The 26891-nt window shown below is 38.7% G+C and overlaps 2 protein-coding genes and 1 pseudogene across 2 annotated transcripts in view; all 3 read right to left on the reverse strand.

Annotated features, from left to right (window-relative positions):
• The window catches only part of LOC133714093 (CAAX prenyl protease 1 homolog), a 42856-nt gene extending 26545 nt beyond the window's left edge, over positions 1 to 16311 (reverse strand). Inside the window, exon 1 of the mRNA XM_062140168.1 lies at positions 16179 to 16311. Within this exon, the coding sequence (XP_061996152.1) occupies positions 16179 to 16209 (31 nt within the window). The 5' untranslated portion in view covers positions 16210 to 16311. The remainder of the gene's footprint in view (positions 1 to 16178) is intronic.
• Positions 3809 to 6176, reverse strand: LOC133718151 (L-type lectin-domain containing receptor kinase IX.1-like). Its single transcript, XM_062144968.1, has one exon. It carries the CDS (start codon positions 6015 to 6017, stop codon positions 4038 to 4040), a length of 1980 nt encoding a protein of 659 aa, XP_062000952.1. The 5' UTR covers positions 6018 to 6176; the 3' UTR covers positions 3809 to 4037.
• Positions 16312 to 17105: 794 nt separating the features above from the next.
• Positions 17106 to 25910, reverse strand: LOC133714097 (CAAX prenyl protease 1 homolog; annotated as a pseudogene).
• Between the last annotated feature and the right edge of the window lie 981 nt (positions 25911 to 26891).

A 26891-nucleotide genomic window follows, 5' to 3' on the forward strand; every position in this document is an offset into this window, starting at 1 on the left:
ACTCCCAATAATCTGCCTAATTCCTTGGAAAAGTCAGTTCTATAAACTTACATAACTGGCCCAAATAATACATGAAACACCACTGATATAACTTATGAAACACCATGTATACAGTAGCTAGCTGATCACAGATTAACTTTTGCATGTCCTGCAGATTGCGCTGTAGTACAAAAGCACCGGCCGGCGTACCAAGTTACATAGTGGGGGTTGTCTATGGTACGAAAGAAACTAATTAACCTTGGTTGAATATGTTCTTGATCATCATTCCTTACCATACTTGGTTTTGTATGGTTCCAGAAGATTGGCGCTGCAGCTGACCCAATTTCAAGTAACTAGCTAAGCGAGCTAGCTACGAAACCAAAACTGAATAAGAAACTATGCAATGCTATCTTTGTTCAATTTTATAGACTGTCCTTTGGTAAGTCAACAATATATAAACTAATTAGATCACACAAATAGATGAAATCAAATGTCCATCACATCCTTCTGAAGAATTCAAAAACAGGAGAAGCTTCAAATTCTAATGCTGCCTATAAGCGCTCTTCTAAAACCCTCACTCTCTCAGTCTCTCCTATCATTCTCGAGAGTGTATTCTATGCACCGTCAGTGCATGGGAACTGACAGCGTGCTAGTCACGTGACTGTTAAATAATAGACCTCTGTTAGTCTAGGCTAGGTTAGTCAAGGTTTAGGTCAACAAATGGAATTTGTCCAAAAAATGTGAAAGCCAGTAAAAAGAAAATTAACCCCTTCTTCCTCGTATCTCTCCTCTCCTTCTTCTCGCCCAAACCATCACCAAGCAGCCGAAATCCTCTCCGATTCCGGCTACCAGTCCAAACCACTCGCACTCCGTCATCTCCCAGGTGCCGACGCTGACCGTCTTTGCTCCGGCCAGCGCAGTCTGAAGCTCCTCCGCTAACACTTCCTACCTCGTCGCCGGAATCAAGAAGTACCCCAGCCCATAAGTCGAATTCTCTGGTGAACTATGGTAAACAGGGCCGACCCCAAACATGTATGGTTCTGGAATTTGAAATAACCCAGGGAATTAAGGTTCTGGAGGTCCAACAAGATTGAGCAAAATCTCAAGTTTAAATACCAGTTCACTGACAGTTTTATATAAAAATTAGGATGCGATAATTTATAGCCTACAAGTCTACAACATTGGTGCTGTGGCTCCGGCACAAAACAAGGGGTGGGTAATTCAGGGTTCGAGCCTCCTTCCTTCTTTTTGACATTTTTGTTTATTTCTTTGTTTTTTGTTCCAATAATTTTTTTTTTTTAATTTTGTTGTTGCACCAAAAAAAAAAAATTGTTGGTAACATGAATCAAAATAATTGAAAATGAATTGTCAAATTAATTTTTTAAGCGGACGTTTTGTTCTAATTTATTAGTTTAGTTTTTAGAACAACTAACTGTGAATATATTTTCTCTCAGGTTATACATGCATAATAGAGCTAGACTCTACAAAAATAATCATAAAAATCACCCCAACATTGGAAAATTTTGTTTTAGTGTTAGTGATTTGAAAGTTACTGTGATTGACCTATCAGACAATAAATATTGGGTTATAGGTAATTTCGGTTGACCACGTGCATCGAACCAGAAAAGATAACGAAATCCGCTCAAAGTTTTACAACATACATAAAATAGTACAATCATCTCATCTAACAGTTAGTTCTCCCAAATTCAGATGCCTTGATAGAGTTGTCCTTTAAGCAATGTAATTAATAAATATGACTTTAGTTGACCAAGTTGATCGAAATCCAAAAAGGAACCAAATTGGCTCAATTTTATACAGTCAACACGATTGTAATATTTTGTCTCATCAAACGATCGATTTCTCCAAATTTGGACACCTAGATGGGGTTGCCTTTTAAGGAATCTAATGGGATATGAATGTAACTTTGGTTGACCAAGTAGTTCGAAATCAATAGAAGGACGAAATTTCCTCAATTTTTTACAGCAAGTATAAAATAGTACAATTATCTCATCGAACGATCAGTTTTCACATTTTTATATGTCTCGATGGGGTTTTCCTTTAAGGAATTTGATATGTAAATATAGGGTTATGAATGTAACTGTGGTTAACCAAGTGGATCGAAGTCAAAACAAATACGACATTGGCTAGATTTTTTTTACAACAACTATAAAATATTCCAATCTTTCGATCTAACAGTCGGTTTTTCCAAATTCATTTTCCATCTTATTTTCACTTCTGAAAATTCCTCGTCACTTTATATGCAATGCACAAGTTATATAGCATAGTAGGCACATTGATATTTATTACAGTCCGCGAAATAGAAATTGAAAAATTTTGTTGTCTGTCATTGACATGTATCCATAATGTAGTTATAAAGGTCGTGTGAAAAAATTAACATTATTCGTGGTCATTATGTCATCAGCCCACCAAGAGGTTATATATGTCACTTCGGTTGACTAAGTGGATCAAAATCAAAACTATGATAAAATTGTCTAAATTATTGACCACATGCAGTTATGGTAGATTCAACTAAAAAAAAAATTAGTTAAGTTATGTAGGTTGTTAAAGAAAAATAAATAAAAATAAAAACCCAAAAACAAATAGGTCGAGATTTATGTAAACAATGCAGTTTTTTTAAGTAATGTAGTTTATTAGAGAAAAAACAATATAAAGAGGAAATAAATTTAAAAGAAGACAAAAATGAGGTTGAGCTGGCTCGAACTCAAGTACCCAAACTGGTATCCTTCAAACCTAAACCACTGAGCCTACCTTTATTGCTAGACGATCCCGTTCCAATGGTCAGCTGCTGACCATGGAATTTTTTCTCACTCACCGTCCGATTTCAATCGGACGGTTCACAGCTAAGTGATGAGAGAGGAGAAGAGAGTTGTAAACCGTCCAATTGAAATCGGACGGTGATTGAGCAAATGATCCCTGGTCAGTTGCTGACCAGGTGATCAGGACTGTATTGCTAGATTTCATCCCTCTTCTTTTGTATAAGTACTTAAGCTTAACAAACAAACAAAATTATGAATCTGAGGCGGCACCGCTACCCAGACCTGATCCAAGCCAAGGCCTATACTACTTCGAATCACCTGCAGAAACCAGACGAAATCATCACCGTTGGTGAAACTAGACAATCACACAATGCTAGAGCATCAGAACAAAAGGAAAAACCACGGGACCAGAGAGAGTTACAGCAAAGACGAAATCGAAGAAGAAGAAGCTCCGGCATTGGACTGTTCGGAAAATTAAACGGAGAATTGCTAAGGTTTGGTTTGTTTGGGAGGAAAAAGAAAATTGAAGAATTGGGGAAGAAAAAGAACAGAGAGAGAGAAGAATGGAGGTGAGACCTCGTTAATACTACTGGGTTTGAACTTTGCAGAAGCAGCAATTGAACTCTGAGGGAGAGGTTCTCCATCTTCGATTGCGAGTATGATTCCAGAATTTTACTCTAGCTCAATTCCATTTGAATGAATAAACTGCGTTTTTACCTCAGTTAACAAATTTTTTTTTGGATTCAGTCCAACTTAACACTCAGTTGACCGTTAATAAAAAAGTTAGCATGAATGGATGGTTAGATGATATGAATGGCTTAGATTGAATTTCAATAATATAATAATATTATTTTGTGTCAGTGTATATGCACGGTGCATAGAATCCGTTTCCATCATTCTCTGCTTTTGTTTGCCAAACACCTTGAACTTGAAAGACACCCCACATCAAAAAAACTTTAATTAATTGACAAAGAGTAAAGGAAACAAGCAACTTTAACCCTGTGACAATTCACTATCCCAAGTTCCCAACCAGACTGCACTGCATAAGTCAATTAACCAATGGTATCATATCGCAGCCAGCCTAGCTCCAATAAACAACTAATTATTTAAATTCCATACATTAAACAAGGTCTAGAGTTGGGGACATAAACACTTAATTTATTACATTCAAAAATAACTGCACGCAAAAGAAAAAGTAATGACAAGAATTTATCCTGATGAACTGGTTCCACCTCACCTTGCCCTTCAAATGATTTAGTGACTGTTTCTACTACTCAGGTACTATATATAGCTAGAAGAAGTTGAGGACATCTGAGAATCGTATTGAGATTGAGGCAGTTCTGGATCACCATGCATGTCATATGGAAGTTCCGGCAATGGTGCTTTATGCTGAAGAACCTCCATCACCTGTCCTGCTTTGGGTCTTTCCTTGTAATTGGGGTGAGTACACCATAGTCCAACAATCAACAAGCATTTCATTTCATTTCGATCATAATTCATTTCTAATCTTTCATCAGCTGCGTCCAGAATATTTCCTCCAAGGAACAACTGCCAAACCCACCTAAAGAGTGGCATGTGATCTTTACCGTCTTGGTAAGTCTTCCTTCCACAAGCAATTTCCAAGGCTACAACTCCAAAACTATACATGTCAGATTCCTTACTAGCCCTCCCTTCAGTAGCATATTCCGGGGCCATGTATCCAAAAGTCCCTACCAACTTTGTTGTGTGAGACCTCAAGCGGGGATCCACGAGCTTAGCGATACCAAAATCACCAAGCTTAGTGCTGAAGTCATCATCCAACAGTACGTTAGCTGGTTTGATATCCCTATGAAGTACACACTGCTCTGCATCTTCATGTATATAGTGAAGGGCTGAGGTCAAGCCCAAAGCTATCTTGTACCTGTTGTCCCATTGCAGGGTTGTTCTGTTGCCAAATAGATGCGTGTCGAGGCTGGTGTTTGGCATATATGCATAAACAAGTAAGTATTCCCCTTGCTCATGACACCACCCGATGAACCGCACCAGGTTTCGATGGATTAAGCGGCTGATGATTCGGACTTCATTGATGAAGACTTTCTCATCTTGCTGATCAGATCTTGCAAAGATTCTCTTCACGGCAACTGTGTAGCCTCCAAGGTCTTGTAGGAGTCCTTTATACACTTGTCCCGACCCTCCTTGGCCTAGCCTTCTATCGTCTGCAAACCTGTTGGTGGCAGCAAACAATTCTTGGTAAGCAAATCGTTTTGGATAGGCTAGCCAGTCAAGATCAGAGACTTCGCCTGAGTAATTGTTTCTCCGATTCCTTGATACCATAAACCAACATATGACTGAACCAAGCGTCAAAGTGAAACCAGGAACTGCAATGACCAGTATCAAGAATATCTTTTTCTTCTTTCCCTTGCTTTCTGCTCTTCTAATATCGTTATCCAACAAAGTCGAATTAAACGCCCATGAATGTAAAGAATACAACCCATATATACCTCTGGACGAAGCAGAAAAACCAATTGTAACATTTTCGGGGAGAACCTTTCGCAAGTCAACATGGTAAGTAAGGGAAGAAGTAGTATTGCCTGGAAAAACGGGGTTTGTGTTTTCCTTGAATGTCCAAAAGACAGAAAGGTTGTTGGCAGTAGCGTTGTAAGTAATCCGTGCATTACCTGTCTTCCCGATGATGTTACTGGCATTCCATTTGGCGGACGTAACCGAAGAGATTTCATTGATGTTTATCCCAATATGCGGCCAGTCTGGATCCCAACCGGTACCATTGCCCTTGTCTCCCCAGGTGTCGAACTCTACGGTTACAATCTTGGCATTAAAATTGGTGGTGGTGTTGAATAATCCCAGTTCACTACCGCCAGAGTTGAGTGGAATACCGTAGCCAACAGGAGCAAGGTAAAAGGCAAATCCATCGCTGAAGTTCGGGTAAAAACTAGAGTTGACCATGAAAGTGAAATGAGTAGTGAAGTCTGCCAGTGACCCAGTAGCATTGTCCCATAGATGCAAAGGCTCTTCATACGTAGCATGTCCAGTGCTAGTACTAGGGTAATAAGTGACTGTGTTGAGCTCGATCACTCCGGATGAAAACTTGACATGCGCATCACCATCACAGACAACTCCATTTCCACTCTGGTCGAACCGATCTATACTGAAGGAGAGTGGATGAGCAAAGTGAGAGAGGAAATTGATGAAAATAATTAGGAAGCAAATATTACAGAAGCAGATTGCTTGCGTGCTGCTGCTGCTGCTGCTTTCAGACATCATAACTTCAGTCAAGCAAGAAATGATGAGTGCTTGCAACAATAAAGCCTTTGATTTTTTCACTTTTGCCCGCTTGCAACCAACTACCCATAGAAATCTAGAATTTTTGGATGCCTTTTTCTCTCCTTTTTTTTTGACTTTGTCAAGGAACCCAAAGGCTTTGGATGCCTTTTTCTCTTATCTATACTTGAATGGGTGGACAACGGAAGTCTCCTTGTTTCTCCTTGACTTTTAATGCTGGCCATTAATTGCATCTCTAATGGCTCATGAGTTGTCACATCAGCAAGCTCTGAATATTAAATGCAAAAATTAATTTTTCCACGTTAACAACATTTAACAGGGTTTATAATTTTTTTTTTGTCTCACCTCCGGCTCTTTTCTCTTATTCGATAGGGAAAATTTCATAAATGGTCACTCAACTATGACTCATTCGATATTTTGGTCACCAAAGTTTCAAATATATCACTTTGGTCACTCAACTATTACACTGTCAATCACTTTAGTCACTTTGTTAATTTTTTTTCATTAAAAAAAAATTATTTGCCACAATATTAATGATATTTTCTGTCACGCCCCGAATTTCGAATAAGGATATTCGAATCCGAAACGCGAAACTTAACAAGCACAAGAAAACACATAGAAAATTTTTCAATTAAAACAAGCAACTAAACAAACCGAGCTCACAATGTCAATACCGACTCGTTCTTTAGAGTCACATATTACATTCCGAGAGTTTACAAATTAAACTGAATATCAATTCAACATGTAAACACACTCACCAACTCACTACACAGCGGAAGACTAAAACCAAAGCACCCTACTACGTCCAAGCTACGACAACAACAACACCTCAGCTTCGATGACGATCACTCGATATTCTAACCTGCACAATAAACCCTACACCATAGAATAGTGCACCGGGATTGCAAACAACAAACCCGGTAAAAATTTTAAGCCCGTATGAGTAAACTCAACTAAAGTGACTCACGTCACGCATGCTTATAATTTCTCAACTCGTGAGATGAATTAAAGCAACAATATTTAATTCCACAAAATACATGCTTCACCATCTTAGTCTAACAAAAACAATATGCAATTATCACAACAAAAACATCAAGTTCAAATTAATTAATATCATGCTCAATAATTTCAACCCAACTAAAACCCACATGCTCTGTCTCTCAATTCATTTTATCTCACTTCCCACAATCTTTAACTATACAAATAACTCCCAATATTTTAAACATTTTACGTCCCCACAATCTATCAGATCACCATTCCTTTGCCTCAACGGCACAACCACAAAATTATATTCATTTCCCTCAACATAACGCATTTGCCAAAATCATGACATCCCAACTCATTTTCCAATCACTACATATCACAACCCACAATAAGAATTAAGCAAAATCAGTAATCCCTGCATATAAACTTAGTTCAGGAGATCACATTAAAACAAGCAAAAGAATTCATAGTAATCCCTGCATAGAAACTTAGTTCAGGAGATCACATGAAAACAAGCAAAAGAATTCATAGTAATCCCTGCATAGAAACTTAGTTAAGGAAATCACATGAAAACAAACAAAAGAATTCATAGTAATCCCTGTATATAATTTAGTTCAAGAGATTACATTAAAATCAAACAAGGGAAAGCATAGTAATCCCTGCATATAGTTTAGTTCAGGAGATTACATTAAAATCAACAATAGAAATAAAAAAGAAAATAAATAAAGAAATCAAACAACTTCCGCCAAAACCAAGAAATCATTCTTTCAACGCAAGAAAAACAACTCACACCATAATATGAAAACCAAGTTCCTCCTCGGACAACAAAAGAAAGCATACACTCGAGACTCTCTTTCAAAAAAATGTACTCCTGAGTGCCATAACACAAAGTTATCCCCCAAGCAGTACAACTGCAGACAGACTAGAGCTCTAACTGAATCATAACCAATCACCCGGCCAAAGGCTTGGTATCCCGATATTCCTGCACTGAGGTTATCCCCGAACCTTCGGACCTCAGGCCTTTCGACCCTCGGAACAAAACATTTAAAAAGGTCCCACTCGACCCAAAATGTTACACCACAACTCCAAATACTTTTCAAAACAATATAATTGACCGCACAAATATTGTTTTCAAAGCTCAACTCCCATTTCAAAAACAATATAGAAATCAATTTCGAAATATTATTTTCACACCATAACACACCAACACAATTTAACCAGTAAAACTCTCGAATACGAACCGTCCAAATAAAATTGTTTCCATTCCAAAACAACCAAAATTCATTCATTTCCCTAGAAAATTAAATCATAACAATAGCAACATCGAACTCACAAAATCATGTTAATTCCACCTCATTACCCAACTGCACCAATATATATAATCCACGTAAATATATATATACGTAGTCACCCGCTCAGGAATGCTACTAATACCAACTATAGTTCACAAATACAAAACCCGTGAAAAATCATTTTTATAATAAAACTCATTTTACTTACCTATGAACCGTTGACGATCAAGTTCATATATTTTAAAACAAATATTTATTTCAGAAAACGATTTCACAATTTAACGATTAAATCGAACAATAATGTAACTCGGTTCGTAATTGAACCACGTGAGAGTTACTCACCTCTAACTCCAGCTGCGTCTTCTCTAACAGCCAAGATAAATTACTGGACGTACTGTCAATCACCAAAAGAAAGTACAGCCTCGATTCAGTACACGAATCACCAAAAACAATTAAATTCCGAAACTCCCGAAACAATCCAAAAATCCGTAAGTGACGCCAATCGAGGCGAAACCTCATCCGAGACCACCCGAGGTCTCCGGAATACTTATACGATCAATATATCAAAATTTCAAGCAATTCCGTCAGTCGGACCCTTGCAGATCGCAAACCGAAGCTAACGAGTAAAACCGAAACCCTAGCATGCATCAACTTTCTCCAAAATGACCTCATGATATATCAAAACGACCGTATCGATGCGTAGATGAATAATATGAAAACAGAACACAAAAATGAGGCCAGACGCGCTGCCACGCACCACCACAAGCGACGGGTCAGCGGGCGGTCAACGCCGGGTCAACCACCTCGATGCAAAAGTCGTCAACTACAAACTTGTTCAAAATGAAGGGATGATCAACTTTCATACCTGGAGCTAAGCGAGATTCGGTTTAGATCATCCTAGATCAATCTTGGAAGTTGGATTAATCTCGTGCGTCTGATCAGATTCCAGATTCGTTGTGGACCGACGAAAAAGTCATACCTTGATCTAGCGCTCTACACCCCAAATCGTGATGCAAGGTTTATATGAGGATGATCAGGAGGAAGAGACGATCCCAAAAATGGAATGGATCGACCAGGGGGATACTGGAATCGGTGAAATCCGGCCGAATCCGTTTTAGGGTCTTTGGCTGCTCCGATCTCCAAGTTCCGGTGGCTGCTGCCGTGATCGAGCACCAAGGGGACGACGGCGATGACGAGACGAAGCAGTCTGCGGTGGTCTCGTCGTCGGCGGACGTTGGACGGAAGAGATCGAACCGGGTCGGTACACCGGGTTCGGGTCGGGTCGCGCTGGTAGGGAGGAGAGAGAACGGAGCAAATTTGGGGAGGAAAATGGGATTTTCGGAACTTTTGGGATTTATGAAAAAATCCGGAATTTTCTTATATTTATAGAAATTTCCCCAAATTTCAATCACTCATAACTTTCTCATACGAACTCCAATTTCCGCGTTCCACATGTCCACGAACTCGTATCGACACGCTCTACGACTTTCGTGAATGAAGTTTCCGAAGAATCCAAATTAAAAAAAGTCAAACTTCGTAATCCCTCCTAAAACGTGCATTTCGAATAATTATCCGTCCGAAAATAATTCCACTCCACCCTCGAACCACGAACTCGTATAAACAAACACTTTATTAATTCCAGGAAACATTTAGGAATTAATAACGAATTTCCAGGGTATTAAATTTTCATCCAATTAATTGTAAAAAATTGATAAATATGAATTAGAATGATTGGGAGAAGTGATTAAAGTGAGAAAAAAATACTCCTTGGGTGACTAAAGTGATTGACAGTGTAATAGTTGAGTGACCAAAGTGATATATTTAAAACTTGAGTGACCAAAATGTCGAATGAGTCATAGTTCAGTGACCATTTATAGAATTCTCCCTATTCGATAACACGACTTTTAAGTTTCAACCCAAGGTTTTAAATATCGGTATCTTCATATCTATTGGAACTTTGAAAAAGAGAGATATCAGAAATATCGGGGATATAGGAGAAAATATATCGTTTTTGAAAAAGTCAATTTATTAGAAAGTTAGAATTATATATAAATACATATGAATGTCAACTTCATCTACATCCAAAAAGAGACTCTAGGCGGTTGAAAAGCCGCTCGCTGGTCTACGAAAATACAATAATCAGACCAAGACATATGACCCATATAGTGCGAATTGTAGTAATGAAAATGATAGTTATAGATCTCTTTAGAGCTGCCGACTGTTTCCCCTATAAGGGGATAATAAGGATGAACCCAACTGGATGACTGATTGTTGCCTTCATGAGATTCATTTGAGATCCCACTGCGCTCTGTGCCTAAACTGATAGAGTCAAAACTTAAGGCAATTGAAGAAACATCAGATGGGGTACTTTGATCATCAGTTGCACCTCTAGTCCTCCTCCCATAGCGGGTATTCTCTTGAGCACCATGACCAGCTGTTCTCACTCCGTGGTCTTCATCTTGGGTGGTATGATCAAAATTACCTTCACAGGTAAATTGGTTTAATCCTTCACCCACAGAAGATTGTCCATATTCATATCTTTCACCTCCACCACCTGTTCCGCTTCCACCCTCTCCACCATCATTAGAACTATCTGGAGTTGTTGTACCACCCCACGCATCATCACTATATGAATTATCCTCTGGGTTTTTAACAACTTCTTTAGATAAGACTCTCTCTACGTTGATTCCAGCATTAGTTGCAGTTTCTACAACTTGTGGAAGAGGTCTTCCAGCTTCATCATCGAGGTGTGCATGCATAATCCAATCATGAAGTTGATCAATGCCATTATCAAGCGGCTCACTTACAACATGAAGTAGATCTATATAGTTGTTTTCATTGACCACATTATTCTTTGCCTGTCTATCTCGCAGCCGCAACTTCATGTTGTAGTAGCAGTATATGGTTCCTTCTGCAAAGTCATTTGGCCTCATTTGAATAATTGAACATTTATCTTCTTTCTATTATTCAACTACAGAGTTACATACATAGTCACAGTACCAAATCTCTCCTCACACAGATTTGCATTTAGAGAATTACTTCTCACCCAAAATCGCTTTGGGTGTATTTCTCCTCACCTAGATTCGCCTTGAGGGGATTTTTTTTTCCTCACCTAAATTCGCCTTGAGGGGATTTTCTACTCACCTAGATTCACCTTGAGAGGATTTCTCCTCACCCAGATTTGCCTTGAGGAGATCTCTCTTCACACAGATTTGCATTTAGAGAATTACTGAGTTTTTTTTTTTCCATCAAATTTTACAGATATTTCTTCACTTTATCGGGGATATATCGCAAATATCTAATATATCGGGAATATTTGACGATGTCGGAGAAATTTCACAGAAACGGTAGAAGATAAAATATTTACCCCTTAAGATATATCGGTCCGTCGAAAAAGGGAGATATCAGGGGATATATTGGAAATATCGCAGATATTTAGAACCTTGTTTCAACCTTCCTCTCAAGATCTCACAGAAAGACTATGAAATCTCCATCTCTTTCAGTCTTTGACGACGATCTCAACCTACGCCGAAATTCCATCTGAAATCAAGTAACTCTTTCTCTCCAATGTCAATTTAGGCCTGTGAGTATCTGTGAAATTTGGGATTTTCTGATTCTGTTTCTAACCCCAAATCCAAAATGGGACAATCTTCTCATCCCATTCAAGTAAGACATCCATAAATCCATAATAATAAAGAGGAAAAGGCATCCGGTTGTAGATGCACTCTCCGGCATTGTGGGTAATCGTTGAAAATCCAGAGCTTGATATACTAGAAGCATTAAGAAGCGTTAATGGCGGATAATGGTTGATGCGTTCCAGTTGCTAGAGAGAGAGAGAGATCTACTTTCTTCTCTTCTCCACTAAACCAAACCCAATAAGTATCAAAGAAAAGCAAGTGAACAATCTGCTATGCCTAAGGTGGTGACTATGCATAAAGATTGGAATATTTCTGGGCGTGTAACTGAATTCCCAGAAACTATGGGGATCTGAAGGTGAGAGGGACTTGCTTTTTTTTTTTTTTTTTTTTTTTTTTTTTGCTGTTTAGATAGCGTTAGTTTCTGTGAACGTGGGAAAGCTAACTTTTGTATTTATTATTCAGAATGTGCTGATGTGGTCACTCATGAGCCCTTAGATATGCAGTTAATGGCCAGGATTAAAAGTCTAGGAAAAACAAGGCCCTAAGAGCAAGTTCACCCGTAGTCAAGAAAATGCAAAGTCGAGAAGTCAAGAATTCGACCGGTCAAGTTACTATTCACTGCCACTGGACATGGGTTTACACCCGTTGTTTTTTTTGCCCGGTCAACACTGTTCACCTTTTTACTGTTCACGCTATTGTTCACCCAAAATTCACTATTCACCAATGGGTTTTCAGTGTTTAAATTCAATGTTCATTTTTACTGTTCATCGGTTTTTAAAAAAATTGCAGTCAACAATTGCAGTCTATCACCTCATTGGTGCGTTCCCTCCACGCCTTGTCTCCTCCGCGTCACTCTATGGTTGTCAGTTGCAATAGTCACCTCACATGCATGCTGGGCGAGCTGGCAGCTGGGCAACAAATTAGTCATGAACTTGCCTTTTATTTTGACTAGGGGCATCAAAAGCCAAAACATGGCTGGTCAAAGATGGACCGGTGGAGTTGCAAAAATTGCCTTGGCCGGTCAACACGTCAACATTCTCCCAATTTGCCCGGGCAAAGTCCAACCGCTGGACTTGCTCTAAGAGCAAGTCCACCTGTAGTCAAGAAAAGGCAAAGTCGAGAAGTCAAGAATTCGACCAGTCAAGCTACTATTCACTGCCACTGGACATGGGTTTGCACCCGTTGTTTTTCTTGCCCGGTCAACACTGTTCATTATTATATAATTTTAAGGGGGTCTCGAAAATCGACTTTTTACACATACATAATTTGGGAAAACTTCATTCATGAAAGTTATAGAGATCGTCGATACGATCTCGTGCATACATAGAACGCAATATTCGGAGTTCGTATGAATTTATTATGAATTTTTGAAATCTGTAAATTTTCTATAGATAGCAAAAAAAAAAAAAAATTCTACTTTATTTCAAAGGACGAAAAATTTTCATTTTTTCATTTTCCCCCCTCCGGTTCTCTCTCTCGCAGCTGCACCAGACCCCGTTGTTTTTCGTCCGACCCGACCCGGATTTTTCTCCGTCCTCCGGCGTCCTCCGGGCAAGGACCCGGCCCCCTCCGAGGTCGCCTCACCTAGCCCAGCCGCTCCGTGGCGTCAGCCCGCCCAGACGTTGCCCCCAGGTCGAGATCGAAGCAACCCCAGGCGGAGCAAATCGTCCTCCGGCAACAAACACCTCCCCTGTTCACCCAACGGCTTCCACGCGTCCTCTCCTCCGCGTCTCTCTATCGCTGACGTCGGCCACGTCCGACTTTGGGTCGAGCTGGCATCTCCTTCGACTGGTCATAGTTTTAGTCAGGGCTTTGCCTTTTTTCTTGCCCTCGGTCAAGGAAAGCCAAACCTTGGCTGGGCAAAACTACACCGGTGGAAGCAAGTTTTGATGTTTGGCTGGTCACCACATCATCATTCTCCCCTTTTGCCCGGGCAAAGCAAGACCGGTGGACTTGCTCTAAGGGAGCTAAAGGAGAGGATACGGATTCATTAGTTTCCACAAAGTCAAGGCCGGCCCTCCTCTCATGACCCCTCTGTAATTAATGTGGCGGGATTTCTTTCCTCATGCTTATCCATTGTAAGATTACACCAAAAAGTAATCTTGACTAACCAAAGAGAAAATGACTTGCCTAGACTACACCAAAGACTTACAGGTTTAAGCTTTCAGAGTTCAAGATTTTGGAGTGACAATTAAGTGCTAAGGTTATGAGAACCCTCAAAGTAAACTAGATTCATCATTGGTTGAAACTGACTCTGTGTCCAAGATTTCAATAAGTAATCCAAAATTATTAACCTTCCAAATTTCCAATTAATATATCCTTTTTCTGAAACAATGACACTGCAATTAGATACTGTGTGTAGCGTACTCAATACCATAATTCCAGGTTAGAACAAAACAAAAAGTCTTATAGCCATGAGTTTTTTCAGACTTAAAATTCTGTTAATCATAGAAATCTGGATTATATCAAAACTCACTACTCAGTATGCGCGCAGCCATGATTAACAGTGACCCTTAGTCCCATTTGGTTCGCGGAATGAGTGAGACTCAAAATAGAAATGAATTTGTCTTCATTTCTGTAACGGTCTGAAAACATTATACACAAATAAAAGCCAACTGTTTTGATCATGTTCACTCTTCATCTTTCTCCTGAATCCTTTGTTACTGATTTACTAGCTACACATGTCACCATAAATAAAGGTAAGTCGTATGTGAAGTCGTGAACTATGAATATGTGAATCCTCATTATACTTAAATGGATAAAAGAAAACAAATCAGTACATGTTATTGACGATGATAAGCACAGTGCTTTTTGTCAACTAAGATTCATAAATCATATACGCACAGTGCTCTATCAATCAGTCTGCTTTCTTGTCCACATCACCAATTGCAGCCAACCTTTTGAACAAGTGGGGGATGAGAATGGTGATATGGCGAGTACCATGGATCGATGTTCATAGCTGACAGATTCTCTTCCTGAAAAATGCCATCAAAATTCTATTTAGCAACTAGGTAAGATGCAAACACAAACATGTATCATCTCAATATGAAATTATGAAGTAGATAAGTTACCTACAGGCTGACCAGACTAGCTCGAAGTGAAGAGGCATAACCAAGTTTCTTAGCAAAAGCATCAGCCTGCAAAGAAACGAATATGATAAGAAACAGATTAGGCAAAGGAAAATAAATCAAAAGCCAATTGTGAAGTATAGACTCACCTGAAATTCAAAAGCTCGGCTCACAAGGTTACGAGCAAAGCGTACTAGGTGCTTCGGATAGGTGTTATGGTATGCTGCAAACAAAAAGTCCTGTTATAGTATATGTCAAATTCCTATGATATATCATATTCTGAACCAAAGGTGCTTCGGATAGGTGTTATGGTATGCTGCAAACACAAAGTCCTGTTATAGTATATGTCAAATTCCTATGATATATCATATTCTGAACCAAAGGTGCTTCGGATAGGTGTTATGGTATGCTGCAAACACAAAGTCCTGTTATAGTATATGTCAAATTCCTATGATATATCATATTCTGAACCAAAGGTGCTTCGGATAGGTGTTATGGTATGCTGCAAACACAAAGTCCTGTTATAGTATATGTCAAATTCCTATGATATATCATATTCTGAACCAAAAAGGCCAAATATCGGTACCTGAAATATGATAAGACCAATGATAACTGGCTGAGTATCAAACCCAAAACTTTGAAACAGACTGCTGGAGTTTCTCAGGAGAGTATATCCCCTGAATTTTAAAAGCGTACTGATCTGCACCAAAGTAGAAAAATCATCAAGCCCAATTGTTCATACTATTATGGGAAACAACAGGACAACCCATTTGAAGCTGTGACGTCACAATTCGATAAAACCCAAATGTTCAAAGTCCAAACTTTGACCCAGCTCCCATTATTCTAATTCCTTTTCTTTGTTAGATCACTCTAATCCCTCTTTGAAAACATGAAGCTCTAAAATTCAAGAATCGCAGTTAAAGAAACGAACTTTAATCCGGAAAAACCCTAGCACATCTTCAAAATCAAGATTTGGGAAACAAGTAAAGATTTTTAAGCACAACCCACAATGCCCTAATGCTCAGATGAACAAGAAAAACCCAAGAAAAGCTGTAATCTAATGCAAGATAGACGAAAAAAGATGACAACTTTGAATCAGAAACAAGAAGTTGGGAAAGTTAATCGGAAAATTGAAAGAGGTTAGGGCATTTGGAAGAGTACCAATCACAGCTTCGAGGAAGGGGAACTCCATGGCTGAGTGAGGAGGAGGTGCAGAGAGGAAGAGAGGTTTTGTCAAAAGCAAATTGTTTTTGCCAGGGCTATATATAGTGACGGGTCTCTCTTACTCCACCCGACTCCATTTTATGACCCGATTGAAGAAGAACCCTTTTAAAACCCACTTTCTTTTCATTTTAAATGGAAAAACGACACTATATTAACTAACTAAAAATAAATAAATGACTAAGAGCGCGGAAGATGGGCTGCTGAGTTAATGTTAGAGCTAATGACTAGAGCAGCACATCTCCCATGGGGCATTAAGAAACTACACCCAAGAGCTTTGTAGACATAAGATGCAAAACCAAATCGGATCAATTAAAATTCAAGACACTCATATTTTATTATCTAAAAATATGTCTTCCATTGTTTAGGAAATTGTTTTGGAAAGAATTTGATATTTAAGTAGAAGTAAAGTAAGTTTATTTAGTTTTGTAATAAGTAATGAGATGCAATCATGGGGTGATGGACTTGTAGTTATTGCCAATTAGAAATGCACCAAATTCACATTCATTTGTTGTCATTGATTTCTGTACTTACATTACTTAATCATGACTACTCCTTCAACATTTTCCAAATTTGGAGAAGTTAATATTGATAGGGAAGGATAAACATCACTTTGCCTAGACTACAGACTACAATCACAAGTTTAACACGAACTTATAGGTTTAAGATTTCATTGAGTGACTTGAAAAACCCAGATGAGCAGTGGCTAGGTTATAAGTGTCCTCAAAGTAAACTAGCTAAGATTCATCATAGGTTGAATGACTTGGGATCCAAGATTTTAGTAAGTGATCCAAAGTTAACCTCGGCCCTAGTCCCTTTTGAAAGATTTTGGAACATTCATTTCAGCAATGATCCCTGCTATTGAACAGTTCGATATTTGTGCACTATATTCAATACCGTACCATAATTCATGGCTAGAACAAAACTAGTCTTTTAGTCATGAATTTCATCAGGGACTATAAATCATATTAATCTAAGGAACTGTATTGATTTACTATAAATCATTCTGTCCTAATAAATCAAGATAGCAGTACTTGAACTAGGAATATGTCAATCCTCACTGAACTTAAATGAATAGAAGAAAACAGAACAGCATTATTGATGATCATGAGCACGATAGTTTCTGTTAATTAAGATTGATGAATCGTATTTGTGCTGCTGATCATCCATAGGTTTCACATATTAGTCTGCTTTCTTGTCTGTTTCACCAATTGCAGCCAACCTGGGAAATACCATCAAATTTCAGTTTAGTAATGATGTAAACTGTTTTAGCAAGAAGATAAAAAGTAGTGCAGATATAATAAAATGATCCAGAACTTAACAAAAGCTATATATCCTCCCAGCCTGAATTAATGAATCAGACAAGCTACCTGTAGCCTAACAAGACTAGCTCGAAGTGAAGAGGCATAACCAAGTTTCTTAGCAAAAGCAGCAGCCTACAAAGAACCAAATATGGTAAAGAAAAACAGATCTGGTGAAGGAAAAGAAATCAAAAGTGTGAAGTATGGTTCACCTGAAATTCAAAAGCTCGGCTCACAAGGTTACGAGCAAAGTGTACTAGGTGCTGGATAGGTGTTATGGTATGCTGCAAACAGAGAGTGTAGTCATATTAATATATGTGATCAAATTAATATTATACATATTCAGAACCAACAGATTACTGTAAAAGCAAAATAGAACAGTTATGCAATTAGCAAAAGGGCTATATATTGATACCTGAAATATGATGAGACCAATGATTACAGGTTGGGTATCAAACCCAAAACTTTGAGACAGACTGCTGGAGTTTCTCAGGAGAGCATATCACCCAAAGTGTAACAGCGTACAGATCTGCACCAATGTAGAAAAATCACACAGCAATACTGAAGAGCTTACCACACAGCAATACTGAAGAGCTTACTCAGAGTCAACCGGCCATAAATGTCACTAGTTTCTAAAATGACATGCATTTGCAAGAAAAACTATAGCATGTTGTAAAACTAACATAGAAAGTGTTTCAGAAAATGGAGAGAGCTTTGCTTCTAAGAACTTGAGAGAGATAGAGTTTAGATGCAGATAATAAGTGTAGTATTTTCTGTTTTTCTCCTCATAACATGGATGAGAAATGGACTACATATAGTGGAAGATAGGGAACATGTAGCCTAAAGTCCTCCATAAAACAAGGACCCCTAAAGTCCTCCATAAAACAAGGATTCCTAAAGTCATCCATAAAACATGGAAATGGTAAGCCTATAACAACATAATGATTTACCCTATATCTATTTACATGATATAGCCATAATGATTTACAACACTCCCCCTTGGATATTTCATGTCAATAGTGTTGCATGGGTTGTGCGCTTCTAAGTTGTCTCATCAAAAACCTTGCCAAGTAATAAAAACCCTGTGGGAAAAAAACAACCTTGGTCGAAGGAGAAAAAGAGCACAACGCGTATGAGTGTGGAGTAGTAATATCACAGCTTCGGAGATAAGTGGAGTCTTCTTATTAGCATCATAAGTAGGTAGTATGTCTACGAGAGGGATGCATTTAGATTTGCTACACCAAAACCTTGCCCGGTAAACCCAGTGGGAGAAACCCGTGGTCGAAGGGAAAAGATGAGCAAATGCATATATGTCAAATCAAAGCATCTTCAGGATGTAGTATAAGTGGGGTGACCATTCTAAAGATGTGCCTCGTTAAAACCTTGCCAGGTAACAAAACCCAGTGGGACAAAATAACCCTGGACGAAGGACGAAAAGAGTACACGATGGTCAAGTGTATATGCTTCGGGATACTCCCCCTGATTTCGACTCCCCCTGAAAATTACATGTTAGGTAATTCAGATAGTTTACGTAGACCAATACCTTGAACATGCTTCTGGAATGTAGACTTTGGTAGTGACTTGGTAAAGAGGTCTGCACGATTATCTTCAGATCGAATCTGCTTGACTTCAATCTTCTGATGCTCCTGTTGTTGCTGATTGAAGAAGAACTTCGGTGCAATATGTTTGGTGTTGTCTCCTTTGATGAAACCCGTCTTCATCTGCTCTATGTAAGCAGCATTATCCTCGTAGATAATGGTTGGTTCATCAGTGGTGGAATGCAGTCCACATGTGCTTCGAACATGCTTTGTAACGGCTCTTAGCCATGTACATTCACATACTGCTTCTTGAAGAGCTAGTATCTCAGCATGATTCGAAGATGTAGCAACAAGTGTCTATTTCGTAGACCTCCAAGAAATTGCAGTATTCCCAATGGTAAAGACATAACCAGTTTGGGAACGTGCCTTGTGCGGGTCTGATAGATAGTCTATATCAGCATATCCAACAAGGCGAGCATCATTCTGAGGATCAAGGGGGTTTGATCCATTCCTTGATGCGTAGGGATAGAATAAGCCCATATCCGTTGTACCTCTAAGGTAGCGGGAAAATGTCTTTCATGCCATTCCAGTGGCGGCGTGTTGGCGCAGAGCTATATCTAGCTAACAAGTTCACATCGAATGAGATGTCCTATCTAGGGCATTGAGCCAAGTACAATAATGCGCCTATTGCACTTAGATATGAGACTTCTGGTACCAATATCTCTTCGTTATCATCTGCAGGACGATACGGTTCTCTCTAGACTTCAGACGACCATGGGTGTGCTTGCTTTTATCCTCATTAAAGCATCTTAACATCTTCTGGATGTAATTTGGTTGATGGACCAAAATTTCATCTGCACTGTGCTCGGGCTCCAGGTCGAGACAATAATTTGTTCTCCCAAGGCCTTTCATCTCAAATTCCAACTTCAGGTGCTTTGCGGTTTCCTTGATCTCTTCAGGAGTATCGATCAAATTCATGTTATTGACATAGACCGCCACAATTCTAAACTAGGAACTTGTTTCCTTAATAAACACGCATGGGCATAGTTTATTATTCACATATCTCATCCTGATTAAATATTCACTTAGACGGTTATACCACCTCCGTCTGGATTGTTTCAATCCATAAAGTGAACGCCTCAAAACTAATGGAGAGCGTGTTCCGTGGTCTAGAACTATTTGCATCGGGTATATTAAGTTCTTCAGGAACTTTCAGGTATATTTCTGTATTATGATCCCCCTAGAGATAAGTTATGACCACATTCATAAGCTGCATATTCAGTTTTTCGGAAACTACCAAATTGATAAGGTAGTGGAACGTTATGACGTTCATTACGGGAGAATACGCGTCCTCGTAATCAATCACAGGGCGTTGAGAAAATTCTTGCGCCACTAGACGAGCTTTGTGTATCACAATCTCATTTTTCTCATTACGCTTCCTTATAAATACCCATTTAAATTCTACAGGTTTAACATGGGGAGGTGTAGGAACAACAGGTCCAAAACACCTTTCTCTTTGTCAAGGAATCTAATTTGAGCTGGATTGCTTCTTTCCATTTTGGCCATTCGTCTCTACGTTGACATTATCAACGGAGCGAGGTTCGATGTCATCGCTAGTTATAATTTCGGTAGCTACCGCGAATACAAATATATCATCGATGATAATCTCATTTCGATTCCAAATCTCACTTAAGCATGCATAATTTATCGAGATTTCTCTATTCTCGAGAGTGGGTTCAAACGTTGGAGCGTCCCCCAACGTTGTCTCTTCTAGGACGGACCCATAATCTGGAATTATCTCGTGAGATGGATCAGTTGAGATCGCGATGTCTAGTGGATTCGTTTGTGCTGGTTTTACCCTCTTCCGGGGATAGGAATCCTTCGAACCTAGTGGTCTACCTCACTTCTGGGCAGGGACATATGACTGGTTAGCCGCTATGGTCGTACCTCGTCCATCCGGGACAATGCGTCCTACAGGGACATCTATTCTTGCAGGCACATTTGCAGCAGGTATATGTGATCTCGTCACTTTAGCTAGATCAGAGAAAGCGTCTGGCATATTTTGGGCTACACTTTGTAGATCTAGAATTCTCCGCACTTCCCTATCGCATTGTGCGGTTCGGGGATCGAGATGAGACATAGTGGGGACATTCCACGTCAATTCACGTCGTTCATCAGGAACGGTAACGTTCTTATCTCCCCCTAACGGCGGGAAGACTGTCTCATCAAAGTGACAATCTGTAAACTCTCCGGCATTATCAGGTCTTATGGACTTTATGGGATAATCCGAGTGGTGATCCACAATTTCATGATCTGGGCGAGAGTTTAGCAAAAGCAGCATTTTCTTGTGGACAATAGTGTAACATGTGATCACTTTGTCGATACATCAACCACAACCATGAAATATTTAAATTGTCCGCATGGTGGTTGGAAAGGTCCACAAATTTTCCTTGCATTCTGTGCAGAAAAATGGTGTGTGTATATACTAGTCTTTGCACATGATGGTCTAGAGTTTAACATTCCTAACGAGCAAGTTTGGCGTAATGTGTTACTAAACACAGGACCCTTATTCAGAAGGGGATGCCCGTGTGATAAGTTGAGGATACGGTGCATCATACTTTGACCTGGGTGTCCCAAATGGTCATGCCATAGCAAGTAGTTGCTCGAATTGGTTAGCTTCTGGCTAACAAATTTCAATTTCTCCAATATACGCTTCTGGCCGCACATTCAGAGGTTATGCAAAGATATTACACTCATTTTTCTTAGGGGTTTCAACGTGATAAATGTTGGTTCGAATATCCTTAATACTCAATAACGTTCTTCTGGAACGTGGAGAATATAAGGCCTCATTAATGGTAAATTCAGTACCATTGGACAACATAAAGTGGGCTTTGCCATAGCCCTCTATCAGGTTGGATTGGCCTGATATGGTTGTCACAGAGGTATGCATGGGCAATAAGTTTGAAACATATCTCCGATCTCGGAGTATGGTGTGCGTAATAGCACTTTTAACCAGACAACAAACTTCCCCACAGAATATGCCTATTCATTTATTTAATTCAATGGATCACATGTATGAATAAGTTTATTGAATTAAATATATTCGAACATAACCACATTTCTATAATCCAAAATAATTGAAAACATAAATCACCAAAATCCGAAGATGTTTCATTCATTAAGATGAAATAGATATGGCACAAGGGGCCAATTATACCCATGTCTTCGAGTTCTAATCCTCGGTATGTTCAGTAACTGCCTGAAAATCCATGATCTCTAGTGTGGAATCGATAGAAAATGACCATTTAATAAAGTTGGTATTTCGAGTTCTGCGACTGGCGTAATACTCATCTACTGCTTAGGCTATCGCACAACAGGTGCGGGACCAGCAGTCAATTCCTCCACATTGATAACAAAGATCATGCTGATCGATTCTGGTGGCAGCGGGCCGGACCAGTGTTCCTTTCAACTCGGGCTTGCTGAGTTATGGCATCATGGTTCCTACCACGTGGGCCTTGGCCACGTGGAGCTTGATTACATGGCCTCTTGGGCTTTGGCCAAGTGGCAGATGGTCATATGGGCTAATTTCGTTCTGCCAATCATGTCTTGCTTCAAGCAAGAAAATGGTCATTTGATGGTGAAAGTGCTCTTCTAGAGCGACCCAAAGAGTCTGTGTATCCTCTTCATCGGATACTCAACTTGGAGTGTTTTCTCCATATGTTTCCTTTGAAAATTATGGCACTCATATTAAAAGCCTCAATGACGACATTGTTAGCATTGATTGTTGATCTCATCTTCTTTGCAGTTAGATGAATTATCACATCTTGAACCACTTTAGATAGTTTCTTCCGGAAACCTCCAAAGAAACAAAGTCAAGTTTGTTGAGATTTGGTATTTCTTACAGGAAAGGAACAAATAATCTTAGTGCTTTGGGTAATATCGTCCATAAGCAACTAATAGGAATTTCAGGTTCTATAACATGGTATGGAAAATCGGATTAAACATGTAAAATCTACTGGTTTTATCATGTGTGGTGAATTTATGAAGGAAACTTCAAGTTTCTTAAATGGCATTATCGAAACTACAAGTTCGATATGTGTATGAACTACTGGTTCATTTAGAACTTCTAGTTCATTAGGTACCTGCATTTTCTACACATATATTCTAGTGCGAAAATTTAGACAAGTAACACAATAATATTGAATTGAGCAAATTGAAATAATCTCACAAATTGGATAAATAAAAATCACAAATTAATTGAGATATTAATTGCATGCTAGTAAAATAACATATTAATTATCACACAATTATGTGAATAAATGCTTCTGGCAATTAATTACACATATTAAATATGGTGAATCTATTTACAATATCAAATCATTTTTCCTTTTATTTGATTCTGCTGGACCAAAGGAGTGGGCTTGATAGTGAAGCCTATCGGGCTTAGTCTGCGAGCTTGTGACCCGGCCTTTCATGCGTAATTCAAATGGTGTGTGAGGCCTGCTAGGCTGCTAGGTCCCGCAGAGGGAGAGTGGGCCTGCTGGGCTCAAGCTGGTCTGCCAAGGAATGAAAAGTTATTACTCAACTCTTTTGGTAACTCCAATTAAATACGACCAGGTAAGAGTATGAGGTTTGGGTGGAGCGAGGCTCTCTTAAGTACACAGCCTCATTGTATCTTGCCTAGACATCACATCGAATTGGGTGAGCCTACTTGGAAAGATTCATAATATTTCAGTGTTGTCAAAACTACAGGTTCGATACTATATGTGAACTTCTGGTTCAATATTTATGTATGAAATTTTGGTTCAATGTTTATGTGTGTGAACTTCCGGTTCGTTAAGTACCTGCATTCCGCACATATATATTCTAATGCAAAGAATTTAAGCGGGTAAAATATTTAAATTTAATATGAGCAGGTAACACCACAAAACATTATCATAATGAATAATGAAGGAAAGATGTATCATTATCACAAAGTCCAAACAAGTATATATAAATATTTGCCACAATATACATGAACTGAAGAAGTTGATAGCTAAATTAAAAGCTACTGATTTTCCTTTTTTCTCATTCAATTATGCCAATTATAGTGCAAGAGAAATAAGTGTCTCTCATAGAGGATTAGGTTAAACTAGATGCTTCAACAAAAGTCATAAATCATGACTGCAGTTCTTACTGAACAACAGTCGAAAGACGAACTGAAACACTAAGCAAAACTACCCAGAAAAATATGAAAATTTACAGAGATGCAGTAAACACACAGAGGCTCTAGCATACAAAATTTGGTGAATTTTGGAGTTGAATTACTAGTTTAAATAAATACGGGAACACAGAGGACAGAAGGTAAACTGAAACAGTAAAATCTGTTTTTGCTTGGAAAAACATACTTGGTTGTAGAGCTGGTAGATTGATGTTGATTGAATGATGAACTGCCTCTTCTCTGCAACCCAAGAGTTATTCACCTCTCCTCTTGTCAATCTGCAATCCAAATCGTAGAGCTATTCGTGCTGATAACGTGTTGTAAAACTAACATAGAAAGTGTTTCAGAAAATGGAGAGAGCTTTGCTTCTAAGAACTTGAGAGAGAGAGAGTTTAGATGCAGATAATAAGTGTAGTATTTTCTGTTTTTCTCCTCATAACATGGATGAGAAATGGACTACATATAGTGGAAGATAGGGAACATGTAGCCTAAAGTCCTCCATAAAACAAGGACCCCTAAAGTCCTCCATAAAACAAGGATTCCTAAAGTCATCCATAAAACATGGAAAGGGTAAGCCTATAACAACATAATGATTTACCCTATATCTATTTACATGATATAGCCATAATGATTTACAACATAGCATACATACCTGCATAGAAATGAATAAGTATACACTGTGATTAAGCTTCCAATGGCCAAGCTCATGAGCTAGAACAGCTACAATTTCCTCATCATTTTTGCACTGCAAGCACTCATTTACACACATAAATACCTTTTTTCCACAATGATATATACAACAACAAACTAACCGAGACAATACAAGTTTTGATAATTTTTTGGTATGAAATTAATACATGCTGGATCAGTGTAAAATAAAGGACAATCCTCTTGTTCTTAAAAAATCCATACATATAGGCCTGTACCATGATATATAGGTAAGATGATCGAGAAAGTCCACAAAAATTCAGAACAACGTAAACATTGTGAACGTCCTCACATTGCTGTGACTTGACCTTATAGATCCATCGACGACAAACAACTTCTTTAATGGAAATATGAGGGAAGAAGCGAGCTTCTCAATTTTCTCCCTAAGCGGACCCTCCGGAAGCTATAGTCTCAACTAAGTACGAAAATAAGACAACAAAACCAAACTTAATTAATGAATTAATGGTGAATGAATCGATTTCAGTTAGTGATCAATATATATTTGGAACACTTACAGGGGTGAGCTTGTTAAAGAGTGGGGCTATTAGAATAGGGAGAATTGTTGGTCAATAAGAATCACATATACCTTCATTCAAGACAGTAGGCTCTCGACTTCTCAAACTTTTCTGGGCTGATTACTCCTTCCAAAGTTTTAGGAAGTGTTGGAAGTTTGAGAGCAGCATGTTGGCGGAAATCCAAGTAAGTTTCAAAGTTGTACATCAATATCATAAAACCTGTAAAACAATGATAATAAATTAAAGGTAGGTACAAGCTATGGAACGGATCAAGAAAAGAGAAGATGAAGTGTGGAGAGATAGAAATCGAGAAGTACCAATAACTGTTTCTAAGAATGGGAACGCCATAGGTTGTAGAAGACATGTCTGACCAAAGAAAAATATATCGTAGTAGACTTGACTTATCAAACCTTGCTACATATGTTGGAGACTTGACTGACCAAAAAATTATAAATACAAATCTAGACTTGATGACTAGAAAATTACTAAGAGATCCCTAGGGATCTTATACAAACAAACGTCACTGATTGTTGTCATCAAAACTTAGCTCAACACAATTAGCCTGATGAGGTGTCCAACCTAGTAGCTATATGTGTTTCTGTCTAAATTTATGAATCTCAACTTCATCAGTTCACTGCCTACTATTTTCTAAGGAACCTAGACATATATATGTACTGAAGCGCGCTGCTGATCAGTAGGCTGCTTATTCGGGAAGTTTAATATATTCCTCTGATCCGATATGTTTCTGCAAACCGGAAAGAATTTGTCCACAAACAAACAACGTCTAATTGTCCAGTTTTGCAGAATTCAGTCCACTATATAAATGAAAGAACTGTAAGGGATAAGTGATCTCAGTTTGGCCCAACTTCATCTGCATATGAACAGGTCCTGAAAGAATGACAAACATCATTAAGATTCTATCATTCTATGCATGTCTCTTGGAAAACCTCTTTTAAGAAAATAACCAAATAATCACCTTAATCTTTGGAGGTAATTTTAGATTGCAAATTTTTGCTAAATCTTCAGAGTTTACATTGTTATTTTTCTGACTGGAAGATCGGTAGCACTTGAAGAATTCTGGAGTGGTAAAATAATGGTCAGAAATTGGCAATCAGTACCACTCCCAATAATCTGCCTAATTCCTTGGAAAAGTCAGTTCTATAAGCTTACATAACCGGCCCAAATAATAATGATTGACTTCAAAACCAAATGATATAACTTATAAAACATCACTGCATGTATACAGTAGCTAGCTGATCACAGATTAAATTTTGCATGTCCTGCAGATTGCACTGTAGTACAAAAATACCGGCGTACCAAGTTACACAGTGGGGGTTGTCTATGGTACAAAAGAAACTAATTAACCTTAGTTGAATATGGTCTTGATCATC

Source organism: Rosa rugosa, chromosome 6, assembly GCF_958449725.1.
Source record: "Rosa rugosa chromosome 6, drRosRugo1.1, whole genome shotgun sequence".
Taxonomy (NCBI): Eukaryota; Viridiplantae; Streptophyta; class Magnoliopsida; order Rosales; family Rosaceae; genus Rosa; species Rosa rugosa.